The 23,827-nt window shown below is 41.7% G+C and overlaps 1 protein-coding gene across 7 annotated transcripts in view; it reads right to left on the bottom strand.

Moving 5' to 3' along the window:
* The window catches only part of FHOD3 (formin homology 2 domain containing 3), a 497,371-nt gene that overhangs the window by 93,560 nt on the left and 379,984 nt on the right, over positions 1-23,827 (bottom strand). For all 7 annotated transcript variants that reach the window (XM_081253453.1, XM_081253447.1, XM_081253448.1 and 4 more), the window contains one exon: positions 19,358-19,572. In XM_081253453.1, the coding sequence (XP_081109579.1) occupies positions 19,358-19,572 (215 nt within the window). The remainder of the gene's footprint in view (positions 1-19,357; positions 19,573-23,827) is intronic.

Raw genomic sequence — 23,827 nt, 5'->3', positions numbered from 1 at the left:
GAGATTGGATACATGTGTCCTGAGCTCAAGAAGGCCACGGCTGGAGATGCAGACCTGGTGGTTTTCAGCACTTGGTAGGTAGTTAAAAATTCACAGATGGGGATGTGGAGGTGCAGCCAGAGGGTGTGGCATGAAGATAGGGGGTTGCTGGGGAAGGAATATTGGAAAAATCTGACACTTAGGGGGCAGCTAGAAGAAGAGTCAGTAAGAAGATTGAAACAAAATGCTGAGAAAACAATGATGACAGAAGTAGAAGGCATGAAAGCCCGATAACATGTTGAGTCTAGAGATTATCTAGAAGTTACACAAGGATACAGAACTGCTGGATCTAGAAAGTCAACAAAAAGCTACTGGAACTTCCCAAAGTACCTGGTGGAGGCAGCTTCTTCAGAAGACATTACAGCTTTGGAAAGCTCTAAAGATTCACTGAACCCAGGAATTCTCTTGAAAAAGCACACTTTTAAGGACTGGAAAACCAACGTTTGATTATCTTGCCACACTGCTGGTGTTGTATCATTCTGTACAAATGCTTTATGGGAGTGGGTGGGGGAAAGACACGGGTGTGGGGGAGGCAGAGGTGCTGGGGGGAAAAGAGGAGTGGTGGAGATGGTGGAGTACAGGTTGAGCACAGATAAAGATGCTAGAAGAAACCTGAGAGTTATTCTTCTTTGCTATTTCCGAGCTCTCAGTCACTGACTCTGGAAATCTGAAGTACCACACTGACTTAAGAATGTTTACTGTCCCTACCTGTGGAGGGCCTTCTGACTATACCTGGAAGCATTTACCCAAGGCTTTTACCTGGGATGAAAGGCATTGATGTCCTTCCAGATTCCCCGGTAGCACCTCCAGATGCAGACAGTGCCTGCTCCGGACTGTGTTTTAAAGCTCCTGATGCTTTCTTTTTGTCAAATAATGACAAACAAGGTAATGGCTGTTTAAAACTTGAATTTTTTGTTTACAATAAACAGATCTTAGGATGAAAATCTGATTGTAAATGTTGGTTGAAAACCATTATAACCCAAAACTTGGAAATAATTCTCCACGGGTCTCTCACGTTTCTCGGGTCTTACAAGCTGATGCATTGAAAGCCTTTGTTCTGGACTATCTTTCTAAGGATGTGTGCATAGCAAATAGCCTTGCAAGACAGAGACAGAGTCTCCCTCTGGAGCTAGCTACTGCCTGGTTTATTGAGCACTGTGATCAACATGTTTCCCTCTGGGACAAAGGGAAGACACGCTTACTGCCCAATATAAGATTTGAGGTCCTTAAACTCAGGGTTGCACTCAGTGTGTGTGCAGGTATCACTTGGGCTTATTCACATCACCTTGTGGAAACTGGGGCTTGGAGAAATGGCAAAATGCTGGTATTTTGGCAACTACTATTGCAATGAGTAAAAAAGTCCTTTGTTTCTGACCCAGGAGTTTCGTGTCTTCTGCCAACATCCATGAGATAACAGCAGGCTAATTTACTAGCTTATAAGTAGGGTAAAGTCTCGGACCTTTCACAGATTTTGATGGCTATTTGCCATCTATGAAATTATCACGTTGATCATATAATATCCTTCTTTAAAAACTTTCCCAATAAGAACTACAGTCCTGCAGCCTGTGGAACAAAAACCACATTCACAGAAAGACAGACAAGACGAAAAGGCATAGGGCTATGTACCAGATAAAGGAAAAAGATAAAACCCCAGAAAAACAACTAAATGAAGTGGAGATAGGCAACCTTCCAGAAAAACAATTCAGAAAAACGACAGTGAAGATGATCCAGGACCTCGGAAAAAGAATGGAGGCAAAGATCAAGAAGATGCAAGAAATGTTTAACAAAGACCTAGAAGAATTAAAGAACAAACAGACAGAGATGAACAATACAATAACTGAAATGAAAACTACACTAGAAGGAATCAATAGCAGAATAACTGAGGCAGAAGAACGGATAAGTGACCTGGAAGACAGAAAGGTGGAATTCACTGCTGCAGAACAGAAAAAAGAAAAAAGAATGAAAAGAAATGAAGACAGCCTAAAAGACCTCTGGGACAACATTAAACACAACAACATTCATATTATAGGGGTCCCAGAAGGAGAAGAGAGAGAGAAAGGACCAGAGAAAATATTTACAGAGATTATAGTCAAAAACTTCCCTAACAGAAGAAAGGAAATAACCACCCAAGTCCAGGAAGTGAAGAGAGTCCCATACAGGATAAACCCAAGGAGAAACACACCAAGACACACAGTAATCAAATTGGCAAAAATTAAAGACAAGGAAAAATTATTGAAAGCACCAAGGGAAAAATGACAAATAACATACAAGAGAACTCCCATAAGGTTAACAGCTGATTTCTCAGCAGAAACTCAACAAGCCAGAAGGGAGTGGCATGATATATTTAAAGTGATGAAAGGGAAGAACCTACAACCAAGATTACTCTACACAGCAGGCATCTCACTCACATTTGATGGAGAAATCAAAAGCTTTACAGACAAGGAAAAGTGAAGAGAACTCAGCACCACCAAACCAGCTCTACAACAAATGCTAAAGGAACTTCTCTAAGTGGAAAACACAAGAGAAGAAAAGGACCTACACAGAAAGTGGGCTCAAGAATGCAGGATAGAAGGAAGATTGGGAAGATGGCAGAAGAGTAAGATGTGGAGATCACCTTCCTCCCCACAGATACATCAGAAATCCATCTACACGTGGAACAACTCCTACAGATCACCTACTGAACTCTGGTAGAAGATCTCAGACCTCCCAAAAGGCAAGAAACTCCCCACATACCTGGGTAGGACAAAAGAAAAAAGAACAAAAAGAGACAAAAGAATAGGGACTGGACCTGCACCAGTGGGAGGGAGCTGCGAAGGAGGAAAGGTTTCCACACACTAGGAAGTCCCTTCGTGGGCGGAGACTGCGGGTGGCGGAGTGGGGAAGCTTCGGAGCCATGGAGGAGAGCACAGAGACAGGGGTGCAGAGGGCAAAGCGGAGAGATTCCCGCACAGAGGATCGGAGCCAACCAGCACTCACCAGCCCGAGAGGCTTGTCTGCTCACCTGCCGAGGCAGGCGGGGCTGGGAGCTGAGGGTCAGGCTTCAGTCAGAGCGCAGGGAGAGGACTGGGTTTGGCGGCATGAAGACAGCCTGCAGGGGTTTAGTGTACCACGGCTAGCCGGGAGGGAGTCCGGGGAAAAGTCTGGACCTGCCGAAGAGGCAAGAGACTTTTTCTTCCCTCTTTGTTTCCTGGTGCACGAGGAGAGGGGATTATGAGCACTGCTTAAAGGAGCTCCACAGACGGGCGCGAGCCGCGGCTAATAGCGCGGACCCCAGAGACGGGCATGAGACGCTAAGGCTGCTGCTGCTGCCACCAAGAAGCCTGTGTGCGAGCACAGGTCACTATCCACACCTGCCTTCCGGGGAGCCTGTGCAGCCCGCCACTGCCAGGGTCCCAGGATCCAGGGACAACTTCCCCAGGAGAACGCACGGTGCGCCTAAGGCTGGTGCAACATCTTACTGGCCTCTGCCGCCACAGGCTCGCCCCGCATCGTGCCCCTCCCTCCCCCCGGCCTGAGTGAGCCAGAGCCAGCCCCCGAATCAGCTGCTCCTTTAATCCCGTCCTGTCTGAGCAGAGAACAGATGCCCTCTAGCGACCTACATGCAGAGGCAGGGCCAAATCCAAAGGTGAGGCCTGGGAGCTGTGCGAACAAAGAAGAGAAAGGGAAATCTCTACCAGCAGCATCAGGAGCAGTGGATTAAATCTCCACAACCAACTTGATGTACCCAGAATCTGTGGAATACCTGAATAGACAACGAATCATCCCAAATTGAGGAGGTGGACTTTGAGAGCAAGATTTATTATTTTTTCCCCTTTTCCTCTTTTTGTGAGTTTGTATGTGTATGCTTCTGTGTGAGATTTTGTCTGTATAGTTTTGCTTTCACCATTTGTCCTAGGGTTCTATCCGTCCCTTTTTTGTTTGTTTGTTTGATTTTGTTTTTTTTACTTTTTAAAACAATTTTTCTTAATAATTATTTTTTATTTTAATAACGTTATTTTATTTATCTTCTTTCTTTCTCTCTCTCTCTCTCTTTCTTCTTTCTTTCTTTCTTTCTTTCTTTCTTTCTTTCTTTCTTTCTTTCTTTCTTTCTTTCTTTCTTTCTTTCTTTCTTTCTACTTTTTCTCCCTTTTATTCTGAGCCTTGTAGATGAAAGGCTCTTGGTGCTGCAGCCAGGAGTCAGTGCTGTGCCTCTGAGGTAGGAGAGCCAACTTCAGGACACTGGTCCACAAAAGACCTCCCAGCTCCATGTAATAGTAAATGGTGAAAATCTCCCAGAGATCTCCATCTCAACACCAACACCCAGCTTCACTCAACGACCAGCAAACTACAGTGCTGGACACCCTATGCCAAACAACTAGCAAGACAGGAACACAACCCCACCCATTAGCAGAGAGGCTGCCTAAATTCATAAAAAGGCCACAGACACCCCAAAACATACCACCAGATGTGGACCTGCCCACCAGAAAGACAAGATCCAGCCTCATCCACCAGAACACAGACACTAGTCCCCTCCACCAGGAGGCCTACACAACTCACTGAAGCAACTTCAGCCACTGGGGACAGACACCAAAAACAATGGGAAGTACGAACCTGCAGCCTGCAAAAAGGAGACCACAAACACAGTAAGATAAGCAAAATGAGAAGACAGAAAAACACACAGCAGATGAAGGAGCAAGATAAAAACCCACCAGACCTAACAAATGAGAGGAAATAGTCAGTCTACCTGAAAAAGAATTCAGAATAATGAGAGTAAAGATGATCCAAAATCTAGGAAATAGAATAGAGAAAATGCAAGAAACAATTAACAAGGACCTAGAAGAACTAAAGAGGAAACAAGCAACGATGAACAACACAATAACTGAAATTAAAAATACTCTAGAAGGGATCAATAGCAGAATAACTGAGGCAGAGGAATGGTAAGTGACCTGAAAGATAAAATAGTGGAAATAACTACTGCAGAGCAGAATAAAAAAAAAAGAATGAAAAGAACTGAGGACAGTCTCAGAGACTGCTTCGATAACATTAAACACACCAACATTCAAATTATAGGAGCTCCAGAAGAAGAAGAGAAAAAGAAACGGACTGAGAAAATATTTGAAGAGATTATAGTTGAAAACTTCCCTAATATGGGAAAGGAAATAGTTAATCAGGTCCAGGAAGCACAGATAGTCCCATACAGGATAAATCCAAGGAGAAACACGCCAAGACACATATTAATCAAACTGTCAAAAATTAAATACAAAGAAAACATATTAAAAGCAGCAAGGGAAAAACAACAAATAACACACAAGAGAATCCCCATAAGGTTAACAGCTGATCTTTCAGCAGAAACTCTGCAAGCCAGAAGGGAGTGGCAGGACATATTTAAAGTGATGAAGGAGAAAAACCTACAACCAAGATTACTCTACCCAGCAAGGATCTCATTCAGATTTGATGGAGAAATTAAAACCTTTACAGTCAAGCAAAAGCTGAGAGAGTTCAGCACTACCAAACTAGCTTTACAACGAATGCTAAAGGATCTTCTTTAGGCAAGAAACACAAGAGAAGGAAAAGACCTACAATAACAAAACCAAAACAATTAAGAAAATAGAAACAGGAACAAACATATCGATAATGACCTTAAACGTAAATGGATTAAACGCTCCCACCAAAAGACAGAGACTGGCTGAATGGATACAAAAACAAGACCCATATATATGCTGTCTATAAGAGACCCCACTTACGACCTAGAGACACATATAGACTGAAAGTGAGGGGATGGAAAAAGATATTCCATGCAAATGGAAACCAAAAGAAAGCTGGAGTTGCAATTCTCATATCAGACAAAACAGACTTTAAAATAAAGACTACTACAGGAGACAAAGAAGGACACTACATAATGATCCAGGGATCGATCCAAGAAGAAGATATAACAATTATAAATATATATGCACCCAACATAGGAGCACCTCAATACATGAGGCAAATACTAACAGCCATAAAAGGGGAAATCGACAGTAACACATTCATAGTAGGGGACTTTAACACCGCACTTTCACCATTGGACAGATCATCCAAAATGAAAATAAATAAGGAAACACAAGCTTTAAATGATGGACATTAAACAAAACATGCATTAAACAAGATGGACTTAATTGATATTTATAGGATATTCCATCCAAAAACAATAGAATACACATTTTTCTCAAGTGCTCATGGAACATTCTCGAGGATAGATCATATCTTGGGTCATAAATCAAGCCTTGGTAAACTTAAGAAAATTGAAATCGTATCAACTATCTTTTCTGACCACAATGCTATGAGACGAGATATCAATTACAGGAAAAGAACTGTAAAAAATACAAACACATGGAGGCTAAACAATACACTACTTAATAACGAAGTGATCACTGAAAAAATCAAAGAGGAAATCAAAAAATACCTAGAAACAAATGACAATGGAGACACGACGACCCAAAACTTATGGGATGCAGCAAAAGCAGTTCTAAGAGGGAAGTTAATAGCAATACAATCCTACCTTAAGAAACAGGAAACATCTCGAATAAACAACCTAAACTTGCACTTAAAGCAATTAGAGAAAGAAGAACAAAAAAACCCAAAGTTAGCAGAAGGAAAGAAATCATAAAGATCAGATCAGAAATAACTGAAAAAGAAATGAAGGAAACGATAGCAAAGATCAATAAAACTAAAAGCTGGTTCTTTGAGAAGAAATAACAAAATTGATAAACCATTAGCCAGACTCATCAAGAAAAAAAGGGAGAAGACTCAAATCAACAGAATCAGAAATGAAAAAGGAGAAGTAACAACTGTCACTGCAGAAATACAAAAGATCATGAGAGATTACTACAAGCAACTCTATGCCAATAAAATGGACAACCTGGAAGAAATGGACAAATTCTTAGAAATACACAACCTGCCAAGACTGAATCAGGAAGAAATAGAAAACATGAACAGACCAATCACAAGCACTGAAATTGAAACTGTGATTAAAAATCTTCCAACAGGGCCTCCCTGGTGGCGCAGTGGTTGAGAGTCCGCCTGCCGATGCAGGGGATACGGGTTCGTGCCCCGGTCCGGGAGGATCCCATATGCCGCGGAGCGGCTGGGCCCGTGAGCCATGGCCGCTGAGCCTGCGCATCCGGAGCCTGTGCTCCGCAACGGGAGAGGCCACAACAGTGAGAGGCCCACATACCGCAGAAAAAAAAAAAAAAAAAAAAATCTTCCAACAAACAAAAGCCCAGGACCAGATGGCTTCACAGGCGAATTCTATCAAACATTTAGAGAAGAGCTAACACCTATCCTTCTCAAACTCTTCCAAAATATAGCAGAAGGAGGAAAACTATCAAACTCATTCTACGAGGCCACCATCACCTTGATACCAAAACAAGACAAGGATGTCACAAAGAAAGAAAACTACAGGCCAATATCACTGATGAACATAGATGCGAAAATCCTCAACAAAATACTAGCAAACAGAATCCAACAGCACATTAAAAGGATCATACACCATGATCAAGTGGGGTTTATTCCAGGAATGCAAGGATTCTTCAATATACGCAAATCAATCAATGTTATACACCATATTAACAAATTGAAGGAGAAAAACCATATGGTCATCTCAATAGATGCAGAGAAAGCTTTTGACAATATTCAACATCCATTTATGACAAAAACCCTGCAGAAAGTAGGCACAGAGTGAACTTTCCCCAAGATAATAAAGGCCATATACGACAAACCCACAGCAAACATTGTCCGCAATGGTGAAAAACTGAAACCATTTCCTCTAAGATCAGGAACAAGACAAGGTTGCCCACTCTCACCACTCTTATTCAACATAGTTTTGGAAGTTTTAGCCACAGCAATCAGAGAAGAAAAGGAAGTAAAAGGAATCCAAATCACAAAAGAAGAATTAACGCTGTCACTGTTTGCAGATGACATGATACTATACATAGAGAATCCTAAAGATGCTACCAGAAAACTGCTAGAGCTAATCAATGAATTTGGTAAAGTAGCAGGATACAAAATTAATGCACAGAAATCTCTGGCACTCCTATACACTAATGATGAAAAATCTGAAAGTGAAATCAAGAAAACAGTCCCATTTACCACTGCAACAAAAAGAATAAAATATCTAGGAATAAACCTACCTAAGGAGACAAAAGACCTGTATGCAGAAAATTATAAGACACTGATGAAAGAAATTAAAGATGATACAAATAGATGGAGAGATATACCATGTTCTTGGGTTGGAAGAATCAATATTGTGAAAATGACTCTACTACCCAAAGCAATCTACAGATTCAATGCAATCCCTATCAAACTACCACTGGCATGTTTCACAGAACTAGAACAAAAAATTTCACCATGTGTATGGAAACACAAAAGACCCCGAATAGCCAAAGCAATCTTGAGAACGAAAAACGGAGCTGGAGGAATCAGGCTCCCTGACTTCAGACTATACTACAAAGCTAAAGTAATCAAGACAGTATGGTACTGGCACAAAAACAGAAATACAGATCAATGGAACAGGATAGAAAGCCCAGAGATAAACCCACGCACATATGGTCACCTTATCTTTGACAAAGGAGGCAGGAATGTACAGTGGAGAAAGGACAGCCTCTTCAATAAGTGGTGCTGGGAAAACTGGACAGCTACATGTAAAAGTATGAGATTAGAACACTCCCTAACACCATACACAAAAATAAGCTCAAAATGGATTAAGGACCTCAGTGTAAGGCCAGAAACTATCAAACTCTTACAGGAAAACATAGGCAGAACACTCTATGACATAAATCACAGCAAGATCCTTTTTGACCCACCTCCTAGAGAAATGGAAATAAAAACAAAAATAAACAATTGGGACCTAATGAAACTTAAAAGCTTTTGCACAGCAAAGGAAACCATAAATAAGACCAAAAGACAACCCTCAGAATGGGAGAAAATATTTGCAAATGAAGCAACTGACAAGGGATTAATCTCCAAAATTTACAAGCAGGTCATGCAGCTCAATAACAAAAAAACAAACAGCCCAATCCAAAAATGGGCAGAAGACCTAAATAGACATTTCTCCAAAGAAGACTGCCAACAAACACATGAAAGGATGCTCAACATCATTAATCATTAGAGAAATGCAAATCAAAACTACAATGAGATATCATCTCACACCGGTCAGAATGGCCATCATCAAAAAATCTAGAAACAATAAATGCTGGAGAGGGTGTGGAGAAAAGGGAACACTCTTGCACTGCTGGTGGGAATGTGAATTGGTACAGCCACTATGGAGAACAGTATGGAGGTTCCTTAAAAAACTAAGAATAGAACAACCATATGACCCAGCAATCCCACTACTGGGTATATACCTTGAGAAAACAATAATTCAAAAAAGTCATGTTACAAAATGTACACTGCAGCTCTATTTACAATAGCCAGGAGATGAAAACAACCTAAGCGTCCATCATTGGATGAATGGATAAAAAAAGGTGTTGCACATATATACAATGGAATATTACTCTGCCATAAAAAGAAATGAAATTGAGTTATATGTAGTAAAGTGGATGGACCTAGAGTCTGTCATACAGAGTGAAGTAAGTCAGAAAGAGAAAGACAAATACCGTATGCTAACACATATATATGGAATCTAAGAAAAAAGGAATGTCATGAAGAACCAGGGGTAAGACAGGAATAAAGACACAGACCTACTAGAGAATGGACTTGAGGATATGGGGAGCGCGAAGGGTAAGCTGTGACAAAGTGAGAGAGTGGCATGGACATATATACACTACCAAACGTAAAATAGATAGCTAGTGGGAAGCATCCACATAGCACAGGGAGATCAGCTCGGTCCTTTGTGACCACCTAGAGGGGTGGGATAGGGAGGGTAGGAGGCAGGGAGACGGAAGAGGGAAGAGATATGGGAACATATGTATATGTATAACTGATTCACTTTGTTATAAAGCAGAAACTAACACACAATTTTAAAGCAATTATACTCCAATAAAGATGTTAAAAAAAAAGAAAGGGACCTACAAAAACAAATGCAAAACAATTAAGAAAGTGGTCACAGGAACATACATATCAATAATTACTTTAATCGTGAATGGATTAAATGCTCTAACCAAAAGACACAAGCTCGCTGAATGGATACATAAACAAGATCCACATATATGCTGTCTACAAGAGACCCACTTCGGACCTAGGGACACATACAGACTGAAAGTGAGGGGATGGAAAAAGATATTCCATGCAAATGGAAATCAAAAGAAAGCTGGAGTAGCAATACTCATAGCAGATAAAATAGACTTTAAAATAAAAAATTTGGGCTTCCCTGGTGGCGCAGTGGTTGAGAGTCCACCTGCCGATGCAGGGGACACGGGTTCGTGCTCCGGTCCGGGAAGATCCCACATGCCACAGAGCGGCTGGGCCTGTGAGCCATGGCCGCCAAGCCTGCGCATCCAGAGCCTGTGCTCCGCAACGGGAGAGGCCACAACTGTGAGAGGCCCGCGTACCACAAAAAAGAAAGAAAGAAAGAAAGAAAGAAAGAAAGAATGTTACAAGAGACAAGGAAGGACACTACATAATGATCAAGGGTTCAATCCAAGAAGAGGATATAACAATTATAAATATATATGCACCCAACATAGGAGCACCTCAATACATAATGCAACTGCTAACATCTATAAAAGAGGAAATCAACAATAACACGATAATAGTGGGGCACTTTAACACCTCACTTACACAAAAGGACAGATCATCCAAAATGAAACTAAATAAGGAAAAAGAAGCTTTAAATGACACAGTAGACCAGATAGATTTAATTGATATTTATAGGATATTCCATCCAAAAAGAGCAGATTACACTTTCTTCTCAATTGCGCATGGAACATTCTCCAGGATAGATCACACCTTGGGTCACAAATCAAGCCTCAGTAAATTTAAGAAAATTAAAATCCTATCAAGCATCTTTTATGCCCACAACGCTATAAGATTAGAAATGAATTACAGGGGAAAAAAACGTAAAAAACACAAACACATGGAGGTTAAACACCACATTACTAAATAACCAAGAGATCACTGAAGAAATCAAAGAGGAAATCAAAAAATACCTAGAGACAAATTACAATGAAAACATGACAATCTAAAACCTATGGGATTCAGCAAAAGCAGTTCTAAGAGGGAAGTTTATAGCTATACAAGCCTACCTCAGGAAACAAGAAAAATCCCAAATAAACAATCTAACCTTATACCTAAAGGAACTAGAGAAAGAAGAACAAACAAAACCCAAAGTTAGCAGAAGGAAAGAAATCATAAAGATCAGAGCAGAAATAAATGAAATAGAAACAAAGAAAACAATAGCAAAGATCAATAAAACTAAAAGCTGGTTCTTTGAGAAGATAAACAAAATTGATAAACTATTAGCAAGACATCAAGAAAAAGAGGGAGAGGACTGGACTGAAATCAATAAAATTAGAAATGAAAAAATAGAAGTTACAACAGACACCACAGAAATACAAAGCATCCTAAGAGACTACTACCAGAAATGCTATGCCAATAAAATGGACAACCTGGAAGAAATGGACAAATTCTTAGAAAGGTATAACCTTCCAAGACTGAAGCAGGAAGAAATAGAAAATATGAACAGACCAATCACGAGTAATGAAATTGAAACTGTGATTTAAAATCTTCCAACAAACAAAAGTCCAGGACCAGATGGCTTCACAGGGTGAATTCTATCAAACATTTAGAGAAGAGCTAACACCTATCCTTCTCAAACTCTTCCAAAAAATTGCAGAGGAAGGAACACTCCAAAACTCATTCTATGAGGCCACCATCACCCCGATACCAAAACCAGACAAACATACTACAAAAAAAGAAAACTACAGACCAATATCACTGATGAATATAGATGCAAATATCCTCAACAAAATACTAGCAAACAGAATCCAACAACACATTAAAAGGGTCATACACCATGATCAAGTGGGATTTATCCCAGGGATGCAAGGATTCTTCAATATATGCAAATCAATCAATGTGATACACCATACTAACAAATTAAAGAAGAAAAACCATATGATCACCTTAATAGATGCAGAAAAATTTTGATAAATTTCAACACCCATTTATGATAAAAACTCACATAAAGTGGGCATAGAGGGAACACTACCTCAACATAATAAAGGCCATATATGACAAACCCACAGCAAACATCATTCTCAATGGTGAAAAACTGAAAGCATTTCCTCTAAGATCAGGAACAAGACAAGAATGTCCACTCTCACCACTATTATTCAACATAGTGTTGGAAGTTTTAGCCACAGCAATCAGAGAAGAAAAAGAAATAAAAGGAATACATATAGGAAAAGAAGAAATAAAACTGTCACTGTTTGAAGATGACATGATACTATACATAGAGAATCCTAAAGATGCCACTAGAAAACTACTGGAGCTAATCAATGAATTTGGTAAAGCTGCAGGATACAAAATTAATGCACAGAAATCTCTTGCATTCCTATACACTAATGGTGAAAAATCTGAAAGACAAATTAAGGAAACACTCCCATTTACCATTGCAACAAAAAATGTAAAATACCTAGGAAACAACCTTCCTAGGGAGACAAAAGACTTGTATGCAGAAAACTGTAAGACATGGATGAAAGAAATTAAAGATGATACCAACAGATGGAGACATATACCATGTTCTTGGATTGGAAGAATCAGTATTGTGAAAATGACTCTACTACTCAAAGCAATCTACAGATTCAATGCAATCCCTATCAAATTACCAATGGCATTTTTTACAGAACTAGAACAACAAATCTTAAAATTTGTATGGAGACACAAAAGACCCTGAAGAGCCAAAGCAGTCTTGAGGGAAAAAAATGGAGCTGGAGGAATCAGACTCCCTGACTTCAGACTACACTACAAAGCTTCAGTAATCAAGACAGTATGGTACTGGCACAAAAACAAAAACACAGATCAATGGAACAAGATAGGAAGTCCAGAGGTAAACCCACGCACCTATAGTCAACTAATCTATGACAAAGGACACAAGGATATACAATGGAGAAAAGACAGTCTCTTCAATAAGTGGTGCTGGGAAAACTGGACAGCTACATGGAAAATAATGAAATTAGAACACTCCCTAACACCACACACAAAAATAAACTCAAAATGGATTAGAGACCTAAATGTAAGACCGGACACTATAATACTCTTAGAGGAAAACATAGGCAGAACACTCTATGACATAAAACACAGCAAGATCTTTTTTGATCCACCTCCTAGAGTAATGGAAATAAAAAGAAAAATAAACAAATGGGACCTAATGAAACTTTAAAGCTTTTGCACAGCAAAGGAAACCATAAACAAGATGAAAAGACAGCCCTCAGAATGGGAGAAAATATTTGCAAACGAATCAATGGACAAAGGATTAATCTCCAAAATATATAAACAGCTCATGCAGCTCAATATTAAAAAAACAAACAGCCCAATCCAAAAATAGGCAGAAGACCTAAATCGACATTTCTCCAAAGAAGTCATACAGATGGCCAAGAAGCACATGAAAAGCTGCTCAACATCACTAATTATTAGAGAAATGCAAATCAAAACTACAATGAGGTGTCACCTCACACCAGTTAGAATGGGCTTCATCAGAAAATCTACAAACAACAAATGCTGGAGAGGGTGTGGAGAAAAGGGAACCCTCTTGCACTACTGGTGGGAATATAAACTGATACAGCCACTATGGAGAACAGTATGGAGGTTGCTTAAAAAACTAAAAATAGAATTACCATATGATCCAGCAATCCCACTACTGGGCATATATTCAGAGAAAACCACAATTCAAAAAGACACATGCACCCCAATGTTCACTGCAGCACTATTTACAATAGCCAGGTCATGGAAGCAACCTTAATGCCCAACGACAGATGAATGGATAAAGAAGATGTGGCACATATATACAATGGAATATTACTCAGCCATAAAAAGGAACAAAATTGGGTCATTTGTTGAGATGTGGATGGATGTAGAGACTGTCATACAGAGTGAAGTCAGTCAGAAAAACAAATATCGTATATTAACGCATATATGTGGAACCTAGAAAAATGGTACAGATGAACCGGTTTGCAGGGCAGAAATTGAGACACAGATGTAGAGAACAAACGTATGGACACCAAGGGGGGAAAGCGGCAGGGGTTGGGGGTGGTGGTGTGAGGAATTGGGCGATTGGGATTGACATGTATACACTGATATGTATAGAATTGATGACTAATAAGATCCTGCTGTATAAAAAAATATAAAGTAAAATTTAAAAATTAAAAAAAAAAAAAAAAAAAGCTTTCCCAATGCCATTTTGTGCCTTATCTTTACTTAAGTATACTTCAGGGCTTCGCTGGTGGTGCAGTGGTTGAGAGTCCGCCTGCCGATGCAGGGGACGCAGGTTCGTGCCCCGCTCCAGGAAGATCTCACATGCCGGGGAGCGGCTGGGCCCATGAGCCATGGCCACCGAGCCTGCGCGTCCAGAGCCTGTGCTCCGCAACGGGAGAGGCCACAACAGTGAGAGGCCCACGTACCGAAAAAAAAAAAAAAAAAGTATACTTCAGTAAGATTTATACTTCGCTTTAAAAAAAATCAAGACTATTTAATGTTTTAAAATTTGGTACAAGAAAACACATTGCAGGCAACTGTCATTCTCTGTAGGAGGAAAAAAGGGAAAGTTTTTGCCTTTTTCCATTTCTTAGAGACAGAGAAATGGCAAGCAGAAAAAACCCAATGATTCGTGAAGGGTCTCAAAAAAGTTCCACGGCAGGTTTTGCAGGCAGGGCCTTGGCCTTGGGTTGAGTTCCTAAGAGGTTCTGTCTCACTGACCAAATGGCATTAAGTAGCAGCAGTCAGGTGAGTTATGGGGAGCTGGGGCGGCCCTGAGTCATAGAACCACAAGGAATCTAGTTTCCTGCCAATTAATGAAATACTAGACTGGAGGTGTCCAAAAGCTTTATGCAAGGAGACCAGCATGCATTAGGCTGATGATTGACGATATTCCATCGCTACCGTGCCCTTTGGAAGTAGGATGCCAGACGTTTCTGATTTCTGCCATGTGGACTGGGTAACCTAGGAGAGTGTCTCTATACCTGAAGGAAACTGAAAACATGTTACACAATGAAGGTGACAAAGATGCTCAGTCAATGACTGGTAACAATGACAACAGCCGTGATGATAAATGAAAATGATGAAAAATGATTATTCATTTAAATAAACTGATAACTATATGTCTGTATTTTATTTCCAGGTGTGAAGATCAGGAAGCTAGAGGAATTACCATATCTACCAGTACTTTAAATGTTTGGATCTGTGAGAGAAAATATTAGTATACCATGTCCATAATTTCTGTAAGTGCCTCCAGCTGAGTGCTGGTGAATAGGCCATGGCCATATAAGCCATATTTTATATCTTCAGGGCCAAAAAATGAGATATTTGGAAATATCTAGGAATTGATTACAGGTAGAAAAAAATCCCTGTTGAACATATTTATCCTTGACATAAAATTAATAGAATATGGTAAAAATTTTAAATGCATCTCTAACATATTATTTCTGTGTGCAAAATAGAGAGTATTGAGCTAAAAATAAGAAAAATAATCTAGCCATTATGTATGCCTTCATGGCTATATCAGTGAGTGAAAACACCTTGTAAACTCTTGGCAGCAGCTTCCTTTTACTGGGAAATGGTCATTTCTCTCCATTTAGCCCCAGGAGGGACTCAGGTATGTAAGCCAGGGAGCCTGGAAAGAACACAGTTCTAGCCTCCACAGAAGGCAGTTCTACCTTGGGACACCCTGCAGGGACCATCTTCAACCTGGTTTTGAGATGACTGGTTTTCTCCACTTTGTTTCCACAATATAGGTTACCTAGATCTGACAACCACTGGCATGATAGGTTACCTTGCTGTATTGACATCACTGTGGGTCCAGAGATTATCATTATCTTTAATCCTCAGAATAACCTCCTCAAGAGTCACATCGAAGAACTCCAGCCCAATAAGAACACCGTGCCTTTTTCTCTAACTAGTGAGAATAACTTGTTTCCAGAGTCATCTATAAGTTTCTTAAAATAATAGGAAGTAAACTTATTATAGAAATTCTGATGGATACCACCAGGGCTCAGTGAAAATAAGGCAAGGGTAATTAAAGCAATGGATGAAGAGCGAGGCCCTTCCATGTTTATCGAAAATGGGGGCTAACTGTCTCGGTTAATTAGAGCACAGTGAAAATGAGAAGACATGTGTATGTTTTTTCATCACTTGGGCCTGACAGTTTCACACAAAGGAAAAATATTCAGACCATCACCACCAAGCTTAGGCCCCACTGGGACAAACGCCTGCTGTGAACCACAAGAGGGCCAGGTGAAAAAGAATTCAAGCACACGCTGACTGATGGTGGGAGCAGTGGCACAATTTACACAAATGTTACAGCTGGGAAGGTTTGTGGCTAAAAGATCTCACTAGATGGCACATAATGCTACAGGTATTTTACCATTAGCCCTCCCCTCTTTGTAAATATATTTTGTAAGAGAAAAGGTAAAGAAAGCTTTAATGTTTCCATATCTTCTGCTATCAGAAGTTCTCCAGAACCCAAGTAAGCACTCACAAAGTGACCTTTAACCCTGACGTATATATAATTCAGGAACAAATACCTGCTTTCCCTTTTTTAAAAAAATAGATATAATTCTGAAACGTAGATCACAATTTTTACAGATACTGGGGAGAGGGTCAGCAAGGGGATGGCGTGGCATTCAGGGGAGCGCCACCACAAATGTCATGGCACCATGATGCCCTGATAAACGGCTTGGCTGGAAGTCAAAGCAGTGGTTTTACTCTCAGCATGGCATCAACAAGATCTGAAGCACATCTTCCATCTATGTGAGCCTCAGTAAAACACGGATAATAGCATTTCCCCTACTCACTAAGATGCACCACAAGGTATTAAATAGTAGCATTTGGAAGGAAGGCACTGAACACTACAAAAATGTGAGATGAATTATTAGCATATGACTCCACAAGGATAAAGAGTGAAAAAGGGAGTCAACCCCCGGCATGCTTGGACCACGTGCCAGGTGTTTGGTGCAGGACAAACATCTGGATGTGTGATTATATTTTGTATTCTTCCTTCAGCTGTTAGAATATTCTAAATATTAGGGATCAGCAAAAAATTACTTTGAGCTTTGAAAATGGGACCTGGTGACAAGTTTAGACTATTAAATGGGAGCTGGCAGAATGCTTCCAAGAATGATAACAAACCAGGCTGAGGAAAACCTTTCTGGCATATATACAGAAAGGCTTCTGTCGTAAGGGCAAAGGCTCCAAATCAGAAGGAAGCTTCAGCAGTTCTCTTTGCCCGCATCCTCTTATAGCATTTCTTCTTCTACCCTTAGAATCTCCAGTTGTATACTTCAGTTATGTATTAGGACAAGGTGTTAGAATACTTTGCTGGTTCCAACTGATTTGGATGATCATGAGTTAACGTATGATGGACAGCGCTTCTAGATTCTACAAGAGCCACAGCTTCCCCCCTGCCCCCAAGGGAAAAGCAAACGTCAATGCTATTTTATTAATTTGTAATTATGTCTAAATTGAAGCCCAGTATTCCTTTTTCTGATGCAGATACCACTTATGGTGTGATTTCAGTCAAACATTTTCTTAGTCTCTATTAATCCCTTCTCTGTAAAGGAAAATGGCATTTGCTATTTATCTCTCTGAAAGCATACTGAAATAACTTTATTTTCCCCAAATGCATATTATGTATACACAAAATAAGTATTTTCTGTGTTTTTACTGAAGTTTAAAATATTGTCTTTTTAATGGGATAGGATGGCCTCAAGTTTGACTATAACTGTACAAAATGCTTTGAGGAACTGTTTTTGCCACAAACATCAAGCAGATTAAAAATCTTGAGGACAAACAATATTTACAGATACTGACAATTCCTTCTCAGCTTGGGGCCATTCTGGACATCACAGTTTGGACAAAACCATTCTGTAAAGTGTTGCAGATACAACTCTTAAGAGTTAAAAGTCCCAAGATTAAGTCCTGAGCCACAGCTTTGCAGGGGAATATTTTTTATATTGCCTCTGGAAATACCACAATTTAGATAGAGCAGTGATATCAGACAGAGTTGGGAAGGCACACTGCTGTTACAGAGCAGTCTGTTTTCCTGATTCTCAGAGTCTTAATATTTTAAGACTGACATTACTCATTATGACTGAGCCATCTGCCGGGGACAATCTTCCATGGCTCAAGGACCAGGAGTGACTGGATGTGATGGGAAACTGGGGTGCGACCAGCCTGCTCAAGCAGATTGAGCCCTGAGGCTCAGCGAGCCAGCAAAGAATTGGACAGACAAGATTATTCCATTACATCCAGTTCTGCTGAGGTCATGGAGCCCTGCCTTGTTTAAATTAGACTTTACGCCATATTTAGTCAACCCTCATAGAGTTAAAAGTTTAGTGTCTCTGTTGTCTTCAGTTGGCTAAGTCTACATCAGGCTGCAAGCCATAACACTCAATTAAACCAAACAGTTCTGGCTGCAGAGTTAGTCAACACGCAGTGTTAGGTGCTTGTAGCCGAGAACCATCCTTCTTGATAATGTGAAAGAAAACGGACCCACAATTCGCAGAGCCATCAGGAAAACTGCTGATGCTCCAAGGCTGCAGTGTACAGTATCATTGTTTTTCTCCAGATAAGCTAAGACGAGAGGGACTTTCTCCAGGGAGAGCCTGTCTGACTGCACACAGGCATCTACATCCGCCCCACACCATGCGCCAATCATCTTTATGATATTCTATTTTTTTCTTCTTCAGTATTTAACTTCTATTTTCACGAGGACCACATTTCTTTGCTCACTTTGATTAACTTTATCCTCCATCAGTTTAACTTAAACCAGACCAATAATTCTTATGGGAGAAACATTTAAAAGGGGTCACTTTATCGGGCAGATCCAATAGATGAATAACATGCAAATTACAGAGTAATAAATTAATCTTAACTTATTACCCTGTGAATTAGGATTAAATGTCAAAGTAAGTCTTATTTTTGGCATTCTCCCTTTTCAATGATCACACGTTGCAATCTTTACAATAAATAATTTTGCTTTAGTAAGTGGCTCTGCAGACCCCTAGTTATTAGGGACAGCTCAGAAGCCCAAAGCCTCCCATTAGTTGCCTCTCAGTATGAGTTTGCATGTAGGAATGGTTACTGCTGCCCAGAAGAAGCCTGTCTGACGTTAATTAACTCATCAGTTCCCCTCTACTCTCCCTGCACTCACCTTGGGGCTGCTGAGCTGTTCCTGGGGAGGAAGATGATACCGCGAGAGCCTCTTGCGAGTCTAGAGATGAAGGGCAACGGCTCAGGGGGGCGGGTGAGGCAGGGGCTGCCGGTGAGGTCAGGTCCAAGGAGAGGTCAGCTCTGCCCCGGCTCACACTCCGGCTTCTCAGTTCCTTCTCATGCGCCTCAGCTGCCAACTGCTCCAAGTATTTGTATCTGAAAGTTAAATTCCAAAGGGTTTCCGTAAAAAGAAAGAGGAGCCCGTGGCTGATGCTTGTTTATGGATGAAACACCTGCAGAGTGAGCTGGTTTCCTGATGCACAGAGCACAGCGCAGGGCTGGCTGGAGGGCCTGTCTGCCAAAAACACCCAGCAAAGCCAAGATGCTAATGATTAAAAATCCTGCATCATTCATAACCAAACAAACAGGGGGAAGTGGCAACATCACAGTCTCCAGATACTAGATCACTGCTGCAGAATCCTATTTTGCTCTTTTAGGAAACATTTGTACCAGCAAGCAAAACAGCAATAATGACCATCAAAAAGCCCCAGCAGTGACAGCTGAAAACCACACTCCCTCAGAGCTCGCAGCTGTGAAATGCGAGGGTGCCTTGGTGCAGCAGAGAGGAACAATGCCCCAAAATACCAAAAGGTTGTTGGACGAAGCCCTCTCTGGATTTCTGAACCTGCTTCAATGCTAACAGCAATGTGGCTGGAATTCACTTTGTTCTCTCGGTGTCGACCATGGAAAGTTTTTTATATTCTAAAATATTTCTGAGTAGGACTCAGACATCCAATAGCTTGGACCTGACGTCACATATAGTTTATTCATCAAAGTCAGTTTAAAAGAACAAAGATACATCTGTTTTGCATTTCAGGCAGGCAGAACCCAGTAACTGTTTATTAAGACCAGCTACCAATCATCTTCCTCATAGTGTGCTTTATAGATCAGACCAAAATAACTTTGAAATATGTGCCTCTTCCAGATGTCTGCTAATTTTACCCATCATTATTTGTTCAGGAATAAATTTATGAACTCAGCTGTAGCAGGTTTCTGACTATCATACCCACCATGAAACTTCGAAACAGCTTATTCCAGACCCTCTCTCACATCCATCCAGGTTCACTGCTTCAGTTTCTTCCAATGGGCAAGCCCCCCCCCCCAGACACTGCACACCACACTTTTACTTCAGCCTGATAAGAAAGGCAGAGTGCACAAGTAAAACCTTTCGAAAGAATGCATTTAAAAAGCACCCGTTTCTTCGTCCATCCTGCGGGGGGCATGGCCCCCCACATCTGTAGTCATCACCCCTTCTCTCTGCCAGTCCCAAGGCAGTCAGTCTGCCCTTCAGGACAGGCTTGCACACACGTCTCCCTCCGGGAGGCCTGCCTTGACCACCACAGCTGGAAGTGATCCTGGCCTTGCCTCTGAACTCATGTCGGATATGTAGTCCATTCAACTCAGATGGCATTTTACATTTACTGCCTGGCATATGGAGTCATCTTTTCATGTGTGTAGGTCTGTTTTCAACAAGCAGATAATAGGATTTTTGAGACCAGGAAGATTACCATCCTTTGCATTACCTTTCCTTCAGCACTGTGCATTCGTTGGCCGACGGGAAGCAGGCGAAGTGTGCAGTGAGGGACCTGCCAAGCAGGAGCCTACCTGTACGTCTCCCTGCAGCCCAGGGCACCGGGGGCAGAGCCAGCTGATTGCACTTTCCTGGGGAGTGAGTGTACTTTCATGGTGAATCTCTGATAAAAGACATGGGACGGATCTGCATTTACAAACGTCTGCGTCACCCTTACCGGGTGAAGCTAGACCCAGAAAGAAAGCTTTAGAAACTCTGGACTTTCCTTGCCAACAGTGTCACCTCTCGAAAAGCACGAGAGGGACCAAAAGGAAGATATTTCTGAACTTGATTCAGACCGGCAAGGAAAAACCACCTGGCTGTGGAAGTGACAGGAAACGTGGAAGAAAGTGGTCTTGAGGGCAAGAGTCAGAGCCCATATTTTCAAAGGTCTGGGGGCAAACGGAAGGCCAGGAATGCTGCGAGCCCAGGAGGAGTTCCTGAGCACAGGTGTCCCCACATGGAGTCCAAGCCGTCTGCGACAGGAAGGAACAAAGTGCAAACCAAGGGGCCTGCCCATGTCCAGGAGATCGGAATCCTGGAGGAGAGAGACAGTGCCCTAACAAACTCAGAAGGGTCCAGGGAGAGAGGTAAGAAAGCCTCGCACAAAAGGCTTCAGGTCAGGAGGACAACCCATCACTAACCTCCATTCAGCTGGCCGGGCCCTGGACCTGGCCTCTCCCTTCCCCTCCCTGTGGGAAGCCAAGCTAGCAGGTATGTAATGGCAGCCAAAGGGTTCACCCCATTTTCTGGGGGACCCCAGGGGTGGCTCATCAAGGTTCTGGGTAGATATGACTCAAAGACTACTCCTGTGCACCCCTCAGCTCACAGATGTCATCCTTGAGGATCCTTTAGACAGGGGGAGAGTCAGGGGTTTAATCTGAATCATTCCGAGGATGTTTACATGGTAAACAAAAATGGCAGGGGAAGGGCCAAGGGGCCTTATTAAATGGGTAGAAATTTTCAGTTCTATAGATAAAGAGTTCTGGAGGCTGGTTGCACAAATACGTGAATGTATTTAACACTACTGAATTATACACTTAAAAATGGTTAAAATAACAAATTTTATATTATGGGTATTTTTCCACAATTAAAAACTTTTAAAAATGGCAGGGGTGGGGAGGCCCAGGTGTCAAGAACCACTAAATCTTTCAGTGCTCCCCCGAGATGGGCCAGAGTGGGGAGGGTAAACGGGCGTGCACGGGGAAAGCCAGGTTACCCGGCATGGAGAGCTATCTCCCACAGAACCTGGGGAGGAAGCTGGACCTACATCCCGACCTTCCCTTAGACAGTGACTCTCTAAGTGGTACTTGACCTAGGAGCCCGCCAGCCCATCTGATGACTGTCATATCTCGGGCTGCCTAGCAACACCACCCCCAACCCCCAGACTCTGACGTAGCCTCCCAGGTACAAAGCACTGGGTTTTCTACCCACAGACGACAGCCCCCCAAAAAGACTTTTTCACCTTTGCCACGCTTGTTGAAACAGTCTCGTCATCCTGTCTCTGTCCATGTCTTTGTCTTTTCGTTATTTATTAAATATTCTGTTGTGTGCCTGTCACGTGCTAAAAACTGCAGTAGGCACTAGAGATTTAATAATACACAAGAAAAACCCCACCTTCTTGGCATTCATAGTTCAGGGGGAGGTACAGAAACAAACTTTGGCCTGAGCTCAATACCCACCAGGGTTGCAGGTGGCAGGGCTGGTACTGCCATCAAGGCAACATATGATCATCTCTTTTCGCAGGGTCCAATAGAAACCCCGCTTGACTTTCAACTATACCGACTTACTAATGACTCTTCCTGCCACCCAACTACTCGGAAATTCTACCTTACATTAAATCAAAACCTGGCTCCCTCTAAGTTCTACTCTGTCCACAGACCGTGCTCAGAACCCTCCCTTACTGCTTCATGATCACTTTCATGCATAATTTCCCAAATCCTTGCCCAGTCCCAACTTCCCCCTTGCACTCTGTCCTCAGAACCTGTTTCCCATAAGGTACCTCCTCTCCATGTCCCGCTGTCTCCCTCAGACCACTCTCCACCCTGACCCCCACCCCACTCCAATAGTTCCCAGCCTGCATCTCATTCCTTACCACACCTGAAAAAGGATGATTCATGAATGTCAAGTCAATCAATATCAGAGAGATCCTCTCTTATAATACTTAAAAATATTAGAAATAGACCTAACAGAAACTTACTCTGGGTCTGCACCATTATCAATAAAGCACTTTGCCTGAAATTATGGAATGAGATGACATGAAATGAAATTTTAAGATTAAAAATTAAATTCATTACCCCTCAAAATAGCAAAATGACATTTATCTTGTTACACTCGATGATACGAACCTCAAAAACCCTCTGCTGTGCCTCTTGCTGTCTTTTTGAGTCTTTGCATTAGGGGTGAGAGTCATGGGACCGAACAAACACGAAGAGTTAGAGTCCTCTTCCATGTCTCTTTCCACCTCTGATCTCCATTCGTTTTCCCATCCATTTCCAAATTCCATTATACTTGGAAATCTTATCTTTTCCTGGCTTAACAGGAACTCCCAACTGCTTTCCAACAGGGATGAAAGTATATCTCCCTCACTTCCATCTTTACCAGATAATTCAAGCAGCCAACTAACCAGGAAAAGTGGCTGGTCAAATCAAAGGAAAATGCTTGGCTGCTTCCCCAAACCTCTGGGGAAACAGGGGTGGGCTGTAAGGAAGGAATCCCCCGCGGAGCCATGGAGAGCCCACTCCTGCACCAGCTAAGAACGCCCAGGTGGATGGGTGGTGTGGGGCTGAGGACGGAGAGCAGAACAAGAAGGGAGAGAAGAGGAGTGGACAACTCCTCTGC

The sequence above is a fragment of the Mesoplodon bidens genome (assembly GCF_964165515.1).
Source record: "Mesoplodon bidens genome assembly, chromosome: 13".
NCBI lineage: Eukaryota > Metazoa > Chordata > Mammalia > Artiodactyla > Ziphiidae > Mesoplodon > Mesoplodon bidens.
The sequence above is the reverse complement of the archived record's forward strand: the minus strand, read 5'-3'. Positions and strand labels throughout refer to the sequence as shown.